This window comes from Rutidosis leptorrhynchoides, chromosome 1 (assembly GCF_046630445.1).
Source record: "Rutidosis leptorrhynchoides isolate AG116_Rl617_1_P2 chromosome 1, CSIRO_AGI_Rlap_v1, whole genome shotgun sequence".
NCBI classification, from domain to species: domain Eukaryota; kingdom Viridiplantae; phylum Streptophyta; class Magnoliopsida; order Asterales; family Asteraceae; genus Rutidosis; species Rutidosis leptorrhynchoides.
In genome coordinates, this window is record NC_092333.1 from 48,760,794 (window position 1) to 48,777,256 (window position 16,463).

Sequence of the window (16,463 nt, forward strand, 5' to 3'; positions counted from 1 at the left end):
AGGATTCATGCTTCCTTGAAACTCCGTGCTCCATCGGTTCATAAACGTACTAGTCAACCGGTCATTCATGAACACTCTCTGGACCGAGTACCAAATTCCTCCGGCTCCACAACTGGGTCATTCCTTCAACGAATAAATTTCGGTAACCCCAAAATAATCACTTAGGAGCACCACTTTCCCACCAATCGATCCACGCATGACCATCCGTCACTGGATTAATCCAGGACGACAATAATACACCACGATTTAGACAAAATATCAACACTCGACACAAGGTTTCTCCCTTAGACCCTACAACACAACCATACACAATGGCTTCCTAGTACTATCATGGAAACTATTCGTGTACTAGAATCCCGTCAGCAGCGAATTATCAACATAACAATTCGCAATTCGCCACACGACCCACAAAATATTCACCAACGCCGGGTGAATCCTCCTACATAGACCGTCCATTGAGGATGGCTTCGCCATTTCGATACAACCAACAGGTCACATCACTAGGGAACACACTCTCGTAAATAAACAACAACCGCGTGTCTCGACGTGAGACAATGAGAACTGGCACTCCCCGCCTCATAACCATCCACAAAGTGGAATAATCCACCGAAAATCCTCACGATCACGTTTCCCGACAGGGAAAATACAGTATTCGCCACCATCTCGAACTCGTACTCACTCGACAGTACTATTCGAGTTTCACACCAACCCAAATTTATATCACGAGAGCACCTGCAATAACAGTTACATTCTCTCACTTCCGTGATATCAAACTTCACACTTGGTCTCATACCGCACTTGGTACTACACGACCACCTTATACAAGAAGACTTACGCTTCACTTGATCTAACACCACCGGATATTCCTCGGGCGGCAGTAAAAACTCCCCCACTTAGGATTTATCTCTCCATTCTCACCGCCAAGATGATAACATCCCGCGGAATTGTAATTTCACGTCATACCTGACCATTCTCACCGTTGGTCATAAACATCAAATCACTGCAAATTCACTTTAGGCTCTTAGAGCCGACATGTACTATCACTTGAGACGTCGTACACGCGACGACATCGCACCGTCATACCACAAATCATAATTTATAGCTCTTCATCGTTCGCAAAGCGAACTCCACCAAAGTCCCACACACGCCTCTATGACTAGGCATATGCCACTCCGATAAATCATTCGTGCATCTCAGTCGAGATCACCCGACCTTCTACGCAACGAACCATTATCAACAATTACTCACTCTCATGGGGAAGAGTGACCAATCCGACACAATAATTGCATCGACCGCAATATCAACGCTTCATCATAACCTTCGACCTAATCGACCATTAAGCCCATCACCGGATCACCGGTCATCCTTACTCGTCCATCACATAAGAGCAACAAGATTCGCTCATCTGCCACTTCATAAGAAGTATTTACTGCAATGCTCCTAAACTTCGACTTTTGCAACCGTCGAATTACTATCACCCGTCGATCACTATTTAAAATCTTCGATGCTTCCAAAGGGTATCTCACAAGCACCCTAAGCACAAAGTGATCACACCATCACCGGAGTTGAACATTACACTAGCAGGTATAAGAAGGCACCTGACGCCGTGTCATGCAGACTCCCACCACAATCAACCGAATTTTAGAAACTCGACCTTTAGGTTCCATACGCCCGATGTCACCCGTCTCTCTATAATAATGACCTGGAGTCATACATACCCGACAAACCTTACGGTTTATCGTCTTATCGAAAATTCCTAGCGATCACACGCTACCCACAATAGTCCACAAGGCCAAACGATATAGCCTCACGAACCCTTCATCTAACACTAAAGAGATGCTCGGGAACACCAAGTCTTACACCCTTCTACATCTCGATAACACCACTACTACAAGGGATATTCCGTTAGGAATGTTACCCTACAATCCATAACGCACTAACGCAATCACCATCATACGGGTCCCACTCCCATGAGTTTAACGACCCAACGACTCCACGATTCGCCAATTCCAAGGCGACTCACAACAAGAATCCCAACACGATTCTATAACCACACACTCTACCGAGTGTAACTCAAAACTACAATCATTAGACTTATTGCATTCCATTACGGAATTCAAGTCCTCGTCGCACACACGCAAGCGTAAATCGGTCATCCTAGTTACGATGGGTAACTAAAACCAATTACAATCTCAATAATGCACCCACTACTTAGGGTGGCTAAGCACGCACCAAACTCGTGAGTTGCTCACCCACCTTAGCTAACCGAATCCAGCGTAACACTTCCCGACTCGTAAAGAACTCGACGTGACAACAAGCACATCACTCGAGACCACTATATCCTAGGAACCAATAAAAGATTCCTAACACGTCCCGTTCTACCCCAACCATGCCACGTTTCCTCCGTTCGGTACTTGTCATGTCATGCTTGGTGTCAAAATACACTTTCGTAATAATGGTGATCGGTCACTATTACAAATGCGTACCTTACCATTTTCACATGGTCATGCAAGGTACTTTCCCGGACTGACGCAACATTCACATAAAATAACATGCGATAACTCCTAGTACCCGAATGACCTAAGTCCTTACCGTGAACTTGATCACTCAAACAGCCAAACATGCGAATCTCTCCAATAGATTCGTCCCTAGGACACCGCACCAAAAGATACCTGTATATATACACCAATATACAATAATAATAAACATACACAAGTATACCACAACAACAAGTCAACCTACAACCTAGGTGACTATCACTAAAACAACGTCCAAGTTTGCCTACTTACATTAGGCACTAGCGATCTAAGGCACTAATTTACACATGAAATAGGGCCCCACAAAATTCCACATTGGACCAGCACAAGTCCTAGTTAGTCACCTACTCTAAGGCACTAACAAATCTCAATCTGACCCGTAATCCTACAAGTCCCGCAATTAACGCACCACTATCAATAAGTCTAAGACTAGGCACCTATTCCAAGGTCACCTAATTCCCTTAGACTATGCTCTGATACCACTTGTAACAACCCAAATCCATTTAACCAAAAACAGAGTACATTTTTTTTTTATTTAGTTAGGTCCCATTAATATAATACATTTTCAACTCTGTTTTAATCGAAACATAACATCATAAGGATACGTTTAACAATCTATCATGACCCTTGGCACACAAATTACACTTTACAAAATCATTTGTAATAATGACCCGATCACAAGAAATACGGGTTAAGACTCAATAACCCAACCCAATACCAAGAGCATAATCCCGGAGACTACCAAATCCCCAATCCGCGTCCATATAACCAAAAGCTACCCCGTCGAGCCCAAGCGCTCCTATGCATCTAGTCTAACAACTAGCTAGCTTCATTACAAAATACCTGTAAAAAGGTAAACAACGAGAGGGGTAAGCATAAAGCCTAGTGAATGCAATAATTATACACATACATATATAATATACCTACTTGCAAACACTTACTCACATACCGCATACATGCTAGCAACACAATTAGCTTATCATCACAAGTACAAAGCCATTAACCTCCAATACCACAAGCTAGCACAACAATAGCATATATATAACTCGAACATTATCATATGCTACACTACAACACAATAACCATGGTTAACCAAGTATACAAGAGAACGGTACATGTAAGTCCGTTGGAGTTCATAACATCCACTAGTGTTACTTATACACCGCGTAATCACTAGTCCCCCGGGTGATGTCTTAAACACCGCGACTAACTCACCCTTACAACAATGTGGCGTCTTAAACACCGCGACGAATCCACACTTCATTCAATACAATGAGTGGTGTCTTGAACACCGCGACACTTCCACTCTCACGACATTGTGGTGTCTTAAACACCGCGACAATCCCACAAGTCAATTACACAAGGAGTAGTGTCTTAAGCACCGCGACAATACTACTCGTTACCTAGAATGTGGTGTCTTGAACACCGCGACACTTCCACATTCATACCACACAAATAAATACATTATATACGTTCACGCATAATTATTCCACTCACCTCGAATTGCCCGCACAAGTCATAAACGTAAATCGCCTCCAAAAGCAACCGAGCAAACCTTTTACCTATAATACGCATATAGATATACAAACAATCAACATACATTCTCTATGAGAGAATTCGACTTCAACACCCTTAACCAAGGGTTTACACCTATCACCACAAACCGCCCATTTAGACACATAAAGTGGACTTCACCAATTACCACTACGGGTGGTAATTCCGACCCATCCAACAAGTACAATTTAACCAAAATTGCTTATCATCCAATTAATCCAAAATTACAGTCATTACCAAATTTGACCCATCTAAGTCAACCCATTTTGACATAAGTCCTAAAAACATCTTTAATCACTAACGGCTAGTGACTAACTTTCCAAAATACCATTTAACACTTGAATCAAACATTTATATACTTGGTTCATCAAATCTTGACCCATAACTTAGTTTGACACCGAATCAAGCTCACTTGACCCAAAATACCCATTCGACCCATTTTGACCTAGATTAGGGTTTACACCCAAAAATCAAGTCAATACAAGTGTTCTAAGGTTTAACCAACATACGCAAGACCCAAACTCATAATTTCATCACTCGAAACCCACTTTGACACATAAACCCTAATTTTGACCCATTTCAAAATTAGTCAACTCGAATACACCCAAAAGGGTTCCAATGCTTCCAAAATCACTAAACTAAGTGATTACACCCAAAACCAAAGCCTAATCATGGTCAAAATGTCAATCAACCCAAAACCCCCAAATTTCACAATAAAATGGGTTTATAACTCTAACTAACACAAACCCTAACTCAAACAAGAAATCAAACACTACAATTCGGATTAGAGTTTACCTCAAGCACCAAAACGAGCTCTAGTAGCTAGAAACACCAAGGAGAACCAAAACCCGCTTCCAATTTGGGCAAAAATCACCATCTTCATCATAACTCAAGCTTCCTCTCTCTAGAAACTCATCTCTCTCTCTCTAAGATTGGGAGTGTTTGAATGGATGTCAAAATGATCCAAAAGTGGATCTAAAACTGATATTACAGCCACAAATCCGTCCATAAGTGAAATACCAACTTTGCCCCTCATTTAACTCATTAAAAGGCTGAAAAGTACCAGAACGTGCCTATTGTCGCGCCGCGGAGCAGTTTGTCGCGCCGTGGCCCAAAGGGTGGTTTTAGATCACTTTTTTTAAGCTTTCTGACCCTCAAAATAGGCATTTGTCGCGCCGTGGCCCTTCTGGTCGCGCCGCGGCATTTGCCTGTTTCATCTGAACTTCAGCAAACTTGTTTTGGCCATAACTTTTTGACCGTAACTCCGTTTTCGATGAACCAAATATCGTTGGAAACGTAATGAGATTTCCTATCCAATGGTAAGGTTTTAGAACATCAAATCTAACTTTATTTGGGATCCAAATATACGCTTACATGCCTCGTATTTCGAATGTCGTTCGAAATAACAAGTAACTGAAAACGGGTGTTACAAAAATCTTACTTACATTCACAAACTGCTCTGAGGGAATTTGATTAGTATCTTTTAAACCATGTTTAGCTGGAACACAATGATTCTGTACATACAACTTTCATGAGAAATATGTGTATTGTCATAATAATGTAGGACTAATATAGTAAAATGCATAAGCTTCATTCTTCTGTAACAATTAAGTATGACCAAAACTACAGTTAATTGCAAAAACTAAAAAATAAAATAAAAAAAGACAAAACAAAGATGGGAAATCATACTGTAAATGTAAGGATATTAGGACCCAAAACAACGCAAGTGATTCAACAAGATCACTCACCGATAGTAATTCTACAAGATTACTAACCCACTTAATGAACGAAAGATTATAAGTGCAAAAATTGTAAATCTACACAAGAGATAACGTGGTTATATGCAATCGTTGTGATTGCTTTAGTCCACGGACCAACTAGAGAATGTATTTACTGAATATTTGTGGTGTGTTTACAATGAGTTACAAGATGGTCTATTTATAGAATGGTTTAAGGAGTAAGCTAAAAACAATTCCTTGAAGCTTCATGTGAGTTTCCTGAAACTTCATGGAGGATACATGTGAGTTTCCTGACAGCTTCGTGGAAGCTACATGTGAATTTTCTCACAACTTCGTAGAAGCTACATGTGAGTTTCCTAACAACTTCGTGGAAGCTACATGTGAGTTTCCTGAAATCTTCCCTCTAATTGTTTAAAGTTCTCCATATCTCCAACAATCTCCCACTTGGAGACTTTGAACAAACCCAACCTTCGTCAACCCAAAATATCAACGATCTAACCAAGAACGTTAAACCACCATTATACCGCCAAACTCCATTTGGGACACGCACACTCAACACATACTTCGGATGAGCAGACTTTCGATACAAGGTCTTCAACACTACTTGTTAGAATTGAAACATTAACTCTCTAATTCTCTAGTTGGGGTCTTCTCTCATCAATTCATTAGAAGACCAATTGAGGTAATGCAAAACCTCAATTTCTCTGTCATAACAACCTTAGTAAACATATCAGCAGGATTCTTCGTACCAAGAATTTTCTCCAATAATAAAGTACTATCATTTATATGTTGTCGAATAAAATGATACCTTATCTTGATGTGTTTCGTACGACTATGAAACACCGGATTCTTCCCAAGATGTATTGCACTTTGATTATCACAATACAAGACGCAATAGTCTTGTCTTTTACCCAACTCACCTAAGAAGTTCTTCAACCAAACAAGCTCTTTAGAAGCTTCTGCAATAGCCATATATTCGGCCTCGGCAGTTGACAAAGCAACACTCTTTTGTAGTCGAGAGATCCAACTAACCGCCGTCTTCCCTATTGTGAAAACATAACCCGTAGTGCTTTTCCCCGAATCATCACATCCACCCAAATCAGCATCCGCATAACCCCTAAGTATAAGATTGTTTTTGGAGAAACACAATCCCATATTAGAAGTACCTTTCAAATAACGAAGCAACCATTTAACCGCTTCCCAATGCTCTTTCCCCGGATTAGACATATAACGACTTACAACTCCCACTGCTTGAGCAATATCGGGTCTTGTACAAACCATGGCATACATAATACTACCCACAGCCGATGCATATGGAACCTTTTCTATATCCGTTTTGTCTTTTACCGTCTTTGGTGATTGACTTTTTGATAACTTAATCGTGCTACCCAAAGGCATAGAACGAGCTTTTGAATTCTCCATATTAAACCTCTCTACTACTTTCTCAATATATTTGGATTGAGACAAGTATAGAGTACCTTTCACACGATCACGCACAATACTCATGCCAAGTATTTGCCTAGCACCACCAAGATCTTTCATCTCGAATTCACGGGAAAGTAATCCCTTTAACTTGTTAATTTCGGACATGTTGGAACCTGCAAGTAACATGTCATCAACATACAACAATAAGATTATATAAGAAGACTTGAGTTTCTTCAAGTAGCAACAGTGATCCGCTTCACATCTTAAGAAACCAATCTTCTTCATAAAATCATCAAACTTCAAGTACCATTGCCGAGGTGCTTGCTTCAGTCCATACAAACTTTTCTTTAGCTTACAAACCCACTTCTCTTTACCCTTTACCTCAAAGCCCTCGGGTTGCCTCATGTAGATCTCTTCAACAAGATCACCATGCAAGAATGCAGTCTTCACACCTAGTTGCTCTATATGTAAGTCTTCGGATGCAACCATAGAAAGTACCAAATGGATAGTAGTCATCTTCACCACCGGTGAAAATATCTCTTGGTAGTCAACCCCTTTCTTTTGTTGAAAGCCTTTAACCACCAAGCGAGCCTTGTACCTTTTCTTGCCATCCAACTCATTCTTGATTCGATACACCCATTTACTTTGCAACGCCCTTTTATCATGAGGTAACTTCACTAGTGATCAAGTTTTATTCTTCTCAAGTGACCCCATCTCTTCTTTCATGGCAAGCTCCCATTGTATGGATTCTTTTGTCTTCCTTGCCTCAAAGTAACTTTTGGGTTCACCATTCTCGGTATAGAGCAAGTAGTTTGCTGATGGAGAATACCTAGGATTAGGTTTGGGCACTCTAGTCGAGCGTCTTAGTGTAGGAGTAACCGAAATGGTTGGACCGGTTTCATTTGTATCCTCCTCATCACTAGAACTCGCACTATGTTCGAAATCATCACCGCTTTCCGAACCATCCCCATCGTTAGCATTTTTCGATGCCTCACCGTTCATTGGCAATTCATTGTTTCCCGTACTCCCACTAGAACCTGCAAGATCATCAATAGAAACATCGTCAAAAGTAACATGACCCGGTTTAGGACTCCCCGTTTCCGGTTTGCCATAAACCGAATCTTCATCAAAAGTAACATCGCTAGAACGAATTACTTTTCTAGCCTCGTTATCCCAACAACGATAGCCCATTTCATCCGACTCGTAGCCTACGAAAATACACTTCTTTGACTTAGCTTCAAGCTTGTCTCTATCTGCATCTTTGGTCTTTACATATGCATTACACCCAAAGATCCTAAGGTGACCATAACTCACCTTCTTACCTTGCCATTCTTCCTCGGGAATTCGAAAACCCAACGGTGTTGAGGGTCCCCTATTTATCAAATAAGCCGCCGTATTTACCACATCCGCCCAAAATATCTTAGGCAAACTGGCATGTAGTCTCATACTCTTAGCCCTTTCATTTAACGTACGATTCATACGTTCGGCAACCCCATTATGTTGCGGTGTCTCCGGTACCGTTTTCAACATTCTAATACCAAACTTTGCACAATGGTCTTTAAACTCAAGACTACCATATTCCCCTCCATTATCCGACTTCAAGCACTTAACTTTCAAATTCGTCTCATTTTCTACCATAGCTTTCCACTTCACAAAAGTATTAAATACATCGGATTTAGCTTTAAGAAAATAAACCCATACCTTTCGAGTGGAGTCGTCAATGAAGGTGACATAATAGCGAGAACCTCCATGTGATTCTACATTGGTTGGATCAAACACATCCGTATGAACAAGCTCCAATTTCTCCAACTTAGGAGCATTTCCCGATTTCCCAAAAGTCACCTTCTTTTGCTTCTCATATACACATGGTTCGCAAAACCCAAGTTCTACCTTTTTCAAATCCGGAATTCTCCCACTCGAAACAAGCATCTTCATACCCTTCTCACTCATATGCCCGAGTCTTCGGTGCCATAGAGTTGATTCGGACTCAACATTAACCGTAGCAACCACCGTGTCTTCATCAAACACTTCAACCATATAAAGAGTTCCCCTTTTATGTCTACGAGCCACGACACAACTACCCTTAACCACCTTTCATTGGTGGTTTTCAAAAGTAACCGCGTTACCTTCATCATCTAATTGACCAACCGAAATAAGTTTTCTTTTTAATTTAGGAATGTACCTTACGTTTTTCAAGGTCCAATTAGAGCCAAGAGTAGTCTTCAATACAACATCTCCAATGCCCTCTATATTGAGTTGTTTGTCGTCCGCTAATCTCACCTTGCCTTGATATGAACGAAAATTCTTCATCATGCTTTTGACACGAGTAGCATGAAACGAAGCTCCCGAATCCAAAATCCAAGACTCCATAGAATTTTCAACACTACATAAAAGTGCATCATCACTTTCTTCCTCGGTCAAGTTCACACCTTTCGCCGGACCATTTTTACAATTCCTTTGAAAGTGTCCTTTTTGATTGCAACCCCAACAAACAGCTTCACTTTTATCTTTCGATGGATACCTCTTCTTAGACTTCTTTCTACCCTTCTTCTCACCACGATCAAATTTTCTACCACGGTTGTCGGTACTTAACAAAGAACCGGATATCGATTCCCCCGAGTTTCTCCTATGAGTATCTTCACCAAGAATCAAATCCCTTATTCCTTCAAACGCTAGCTTAGTAGTTCCCGTAGAGCTACTAACTGCGGTAACCGTACCCGACCAACTTTCCGGTAATGATGAAAGTAAGATTAGTTCCTTTAACTCATCATCAAACACAATATCTACCGATGCTAACCTCAATATGATGTTGTTGAACTCATTGATATGATCCGTTCCACTCGTACCTTCCTTCATCTTCGTATTGAACAATTGTCGCATGAGAAAAACCTTATTAGAAGCGGTAGGTTTTTCATACATGTTAGAGAGAGCTTTCAAGCAAGCAAACGTCGTCTTCTCATTCACAACGTTGTATGCAACGTTCTTAGCAAGTGAAAGACGAATCGCACCCAAAGCTTGACGATCCAAAAGCGTCCAATCGGCATCGCTCATGCTTTCGGGTTTGGTCTCTAACAGAGGTTGATGTAGCTTCTTTTGATACAAGTAATCTTCAATTTGCATCTTCCAAAAGCCAAAGTCTCTCCCATCGAATCGGTCGATTCTAAACTTCCCGTCTTCCGCCATCGTTCCCTTAATGAAACCTTTTGCTCTGATACCAGTTGTAAGGATATTAGGACCCAAAACAACGCAAGTGATTCAACAAGAATACTCACCGATAGTAATTCTACAGGATTACTAACCCACTTAATGAACGAAAGATTATAAGTGCAAAAATTGTAAATCTACACAAGAGATAACGTGGTTATATGCAATCGTTGTGATTGCTTTAGTCCACGGACCAACTAGAGAATGTATTTACTGAATATTTGTGGTGTGTTTACAATGAGTTACAAGATGGTCTATTTATAGAATGGTTTAAGGAGTAAGCTAAAAATAATTCCTTGAAGCTTCATGTGAGTTTCCTGAAACTTCATGGAGGATACATGTGAGTTTCCTGACAGCTTCGTGGAAGCTACATGTGAATTTCCTCACAACTTCGTAGAAGCTACATGTGAGTTTCCTAACAACTTCGTGGAAGCTACATGTGAGTTTCCTGGAATCTTCCCTCTAATTGTTTAAAGTTCTCCATATCTCCAACAGTAAATTTCATTGGGTAGAATCTATTACCCAGCATTACCACTTCGTCCACAGACCAGGAAGCTACATGGGCAGGTTCGCAAATCTACAAGTTTTAAAATTAACAAAAACGTAAAAAAAATGTATTATATAGGGATTAGGGATAGGCATATTATGTAGAAATAAAGTACTCCGTAAATCTTACTCTTTACCAATTCAAGAAAATTATACTCCCATTTAATCAAATAGTAGTAGTATTATTTTTAACATCATCATTCATGATTAATTAATTAAATTGAAACTTCTACATAGATCGCAAAAAAGTTGTCTCAGTGTCAACCCACACTGCCCGAATCACTACTCCAACTCATCATAAAAAATAAAAAATCTAAAGTTTTCAAAGTGTGTGTTTTAGCCACTGATCAAACCCACCCAACTCACCCATTTTACCATTTTCAATTTTATCAGATTGATCAAACCTACTTTTTGTTAGGAAGAGAGGATCGTCTGGACGTTGGGAGATACAAATTTGAGAGAAAAATAACTCTATTAATCACAAGAATAGATTTATAGAGTATTACAAAACTCTTAAAAAAATTCTCAAACTCACACACACTATCTAGGTTGTGATTACACTTCTCTGAGTGATTTTGGGATGATTTACAATTGAAGTTTCAACCTCTATTTATACTAAAACTTTGGTGGCGGTGGAATGGTGTGAACGAGGAAGGTGTCGTGTGAACGGAGATGGTGGGTGGCCGTCATCGTGTTCATCTTTGCTTCTTCTACATGGTGTTCAAAGAAGGCTACTTTGAACATCTAGAAGGTGAGCTTCTAGATTGTAGGCTGGAAACTTTCAATTCTCCCCCTCCAGCCGAATCCACGAACATTCCAGTTATGTCTCTGCATAACTCCAACTTCTCTCGAGTCACCACCTTTGTTAACATATCCGCATGATTCTCCTTTATATGGATCTTCACTAGTCTCAACAGTTGTCGATCAATTACCTCGCGTATCCAATGATAGCGAATATCAATATGTTTTGTACGGGAATGGTACATGGAGTTCTTGCTCAAATCTAGAGCACTCTGACTGTCACAATGTACCCTGTACTCCTTTTGCTTGATTCCAAATTCTTGGAGATAACGCTTTAACCACAACATTTCTTTTCCAGCTTCTGCGGCAGCAATATACTCTGCTTCAGTTGTGGATAATGCAACACACTTTTGTAGTCTTGACTGCCATGAAACAGCTCCTCCTACAAAAGTGTAAATGAATCCTGAAGTAGATTTCCTACTATCAGGATCTCCGGCCATATCCGCATCTGTATAGCCTTCCAAGATTGGATCAGCTCCCCCGTAACAAAGACATAGATTCGTTGTACCCTTAAGATATCTGAGAATCCATTTTACCACATTCCAATGCTCTTTACCGGGGTAGGAGAGAAAATGACTCACTGTTCCCACTGCGTGAGCAATATCGGGCCTTGTACACACCATCGCATACATCAAACTTCCAACTGCTGAAGAATATGGTACTGAAGACATCTCCCCGATCTCTTCCTTGGATGAGGGACAAGAACTCTTGCTTAACTTGAAATGGTTGGCTAATGGAATGCTATCAGGTTTGGCATTGTTCATATTGAAACGTGAAAGCACTCGTTCAATATACTTCTCTTGAGATAGCCATAACCTTTTATTCTTTCTGTCTCGGGTTATTTGCATTCCCAAAATCTGTTGAGGCTGTCCTAAGTCTTTCATGTCAAAAGACTTCAAGAGTTCCTTCTTCAGCTGATTGATCTTCGTTGCGTCTTTCCCTACGATCAAAATATCGTCTACATATAGTAGAAGAGCAACGAAATCTCCTCCAGAAAACTTCTGAATGTAGACACACTCATCTGTTGTAGTTTTCTTATACCCTTGACTCACCATGCACGAGTCAAACTTCTTGTACCACTGCCTAGGTGCCTGCTTCAAACCATACAAACTTTTCTTCAGCTTGCATACGAGGTTATCTCCTGAAACCTCAAAACCTTCCTGCTGCTCCATGTAAATTTCTGCATGTAAATCTCCATGAAAAAAAGCTGTCTTTACATCCATCTGTTCAAGCTCCAAGTTCATACTTGCGACCAATCCAAGTATGACTCTAATTAAAGTCATCTTGACTACTGGTGAAAATATCTCGTCAAAATCAATCCCTTTCTTCTGTTGGAATCCTTTGACTACAAGCTGTGCTTTGTATTTCACCACTTTTCCACTACTATCCTTTTTTAGCTTGAACACCCATTTGTTTTTCAGTGCCTTCTTCCCGCGTGGAAGTTCTACAATCTCATAAGTTTAATTTTTCTGCAGAGAATCCATCTCATCTTACATTGCGAGCAACCATTTTTCTTTATCCTTATGAGTTACTGCATCATGAAAACTCTCTGGTTCTCCATCTTCAGTAAGTAGAAGGTACTCGGATTCTGGATATCTACTCGATGGAATCCGACCTCGTTCAGATCTACGAACTTCTGGAACATTCTGAGGAGATCCACCATCATCTTGACCTTGTGATGGTGCTGGAACGTCTGACAGATGGGGTTGTGGCTCTCCCTGCTTAGCACAGTCATTTTCCTCATTATCTTCTACTTCTGGCATTTCTTCCTGCACTGAAAATTCATTTCTCATGAATGATTCCGTCGTTGCCTCTGGCACCTGAGCAGCAACATTTGTCTTCTGAGATATTGTGGGCTTTTCAATATCTTCTATTGTCTGGCTTTCATGGAACACCACGTCCCTACTTCTGATCACCTTTTTCTCCTTTAGATCCCATAATCTGTATCCAAATTCTTCATCTCCATAGCCTATGAATATGCATGGAGTAGATTTTACATCCAGCTTCTGCCTGAGCTCCTTGGATACATATGCGTACGCCAAATATCCAAATACTCTTAAGTGAGAGTATGATGGATCCTTTCCAGACCAAAGTTTCTCTGGAACTTCAAAATTCAGTGGTACTGATGGAGATCGATTGATTAAATAACAAACAGCTCTGACCGCTTCTCCCCAGAATGGCTTTAGCAGCTTAGCCATACTGAGCATGCTCTGAACACGTTCCATGATTGTTTGGTTCATTCTTTCTGCTATACCTTTATGTTGAGGGGTACGTGGAACTGTCTTCTCATGTCGGAGGCCATATGATCTGCAATAGGCATCGAACTGCCTGGAAGAGTATTCACCTCCATTGTCGGATCGAAGACACTTTAACTTCTTTCCTGTCTCACGTTCTACCATGACATGGAACTGTTTGAAGTAATCGAAAACCTGGTCCTTCATCCGCAAGAAATGTACCCACACTTTTCGAGAAGTATCATCGATAAATGTCAGAAAGTATCGGTTGCCGCCAATTGATTCAACCTCCAAGGGACCGCAAACATCAGAGTGTACCAGACTGAGTAACTTTGATCTTCTCGTTAAAGATGAATTAAACGAGACTCTATGCTGCTTACCAAACAGACAATGATTGCAAGGATCTAGTGCAGCGTCCTTGTCTACATTGATAAGCTTCTTCATTATTAGGGTAGACAACCCTTTCTCACTCATGTGACCGAGTCTCTGGTGCCATAAATTTTGTGAAGCCTCCTTTTATGCAACATTAATGCTGTCTGTGCAGATCTTCACATGAGTCTTGTACAGTGTCCCACAAATATGTCCTCGAGCGACTATCATAGCGCCTCTTGACAACATCCATGTGCCTCTACTGAAATGACTATCATAGCCCTGTTTATCGAGAGCTACCCCAGAAAGTAGATTCAGCCGAAGATCTGGCACATGGCGGACATCCTTCAGAGTGATTGTGCTCTCGGAACTTGTCTTTATCTTGACATCACCAATTCCGACAATCTCAGCGAAACTGGAATTTCCCATCTTTACAGCTCCAAAGTCACTAGCTTTGTATGTTGTGAAGTATTCCTTATATGGAGTCACGTGGTAGGAAGCTGCAGTATCTACCACCCATTCTGTTTCTTCTCGTGAGACGTGAAGGCATGTCTCATCATGGGTTGAACAATAAGCTACATCACCAGAGATAATCACTAATGTTTCTCCACCCTTATTCTTCGGCTGTGAACTGCTTTGACCTTGTTCCTCTTTCAATCTATAGCAGTTCTTCTTCATATGTCCCTCTAATCCACAATGATGACATTTATATGTTGGTTTTCTACCATCAGCTGACCTGCCTCTGCTCTTGCTTCTGCCTCTCCATTTATTTTTGCTACTCATTCGATGTCTCCCCCGATTCTCTGCCTCTGTTCTCTGTGACATGGTAAGTTTGTCATTCGGGTCTGAGTTGCTGAGTGTTACTACCAGCGTTTCCCAACTATCGGGAAGGGAACTAAGTAGCAGTAGTGCCTGAACTTCATCGCCAAGCGGCATCTCTACAGACGATAACTGGTTGACCAAGCTCTGGAACTCACTGATGGAAGAGATGATCGCCTGGACGTTGGGAGATACAAATTTGAGAGAAAAATAACTCTATTACTCACAAGAATAGATTTACAGAGTATTACAAAACTCTTAAAAAAACTCTCAAACTCACACACACTATCTAGGTTGTGATTACACTTCTCTGAGTGATTTTGGGATGATTTACAATTGAAGTTTCGACCTCTATTTATACTAAAACTTTTGTGGCGGTGGAATGGTGTGAACGAGGAAGGTGTCGTGTGAACGGAGATGGTGGGCGGCCGTCATCGTGTTCATCTTTGCTTCTTCTACATGGTGTTCAAAGAAGGCTACTTTGAACATGAAAGGACCCGTCCTAATCCATCCGGACGAAGTCCATATCGATTATAAACGATTCACAACAGTTGATTACATCGCGAGGTACTTGACCTCTATATGATACATTTTACAAACATTGCATTCGTTTTTGAAAAGACAATCTTTCATTACATCGAAAGTTGACGGCGTGCATACCATTTCATAATATATCTAACTATAATTGACTTAATAATAATCTTGATGAACTCGACGACTCGAATGCAACGTCTTTTGAAATATGTCATGTATGACTCCAAGTAATGTCTCTAAAATGAGCAAATGCACAGCGGAAGATTTCTTTCGTACCTGAGAATAAACATGCCTTAAAGTGTCAACTAAAAGGTTGGTGAGTTCATTAGTTTAACATAAATAATCATTTCATAATTTTAATAGACCACAAGATTTCATATTTCCATTTCTCATAAACATACGTCCCATACATAGAGACAAAAATATCATTCATATGGATTGAACACCTGGTAACCGACATTCACAATATACATATAAGAATATCCCCATCATTCCGGGATCCTTCTTCGGACATGATATAAATTTCGAAGTACTAAAGCATCCGGTACTTTGGATGGGGCTTGTTGGGCCCGATAGATCTATCTTTAGAGTTCGCGTCAATTAGGATGTGTGTTCCCTAATTCTTAGATTACCAAACTATAAAGGGGCATATTCAGTTTTGATCATTCAACCATAGAACGTAATTTCGATTACTTGTGTCT

The 16,463-nt window shown here is 40.5% G+C and overlaps 1 protein-coding gene across 1 annotated transcript in view; it reads right to left on the reverse strand.

The window, feature by feature from the left end:
• The window catches only part of LOC139866424 (uncharacterized), a 42,045-nt gene that overhangs the window by 13,561 nt on the left and 12,021 nt on the right, over nucleotides 1-16,463 (reverse strand). Inside the window, exon 2 of the mRNA XM_071854686.1 lies at nucleotides 5,537-5,605. Coding sequence (XP_071710787.1) covers nucleotides 5,537-5,605 — 69 coding nt within the window. The remainder of the gene's footprint in view (nucleotides 1-5,536; nucleotides 5,606-16,463) is intronic.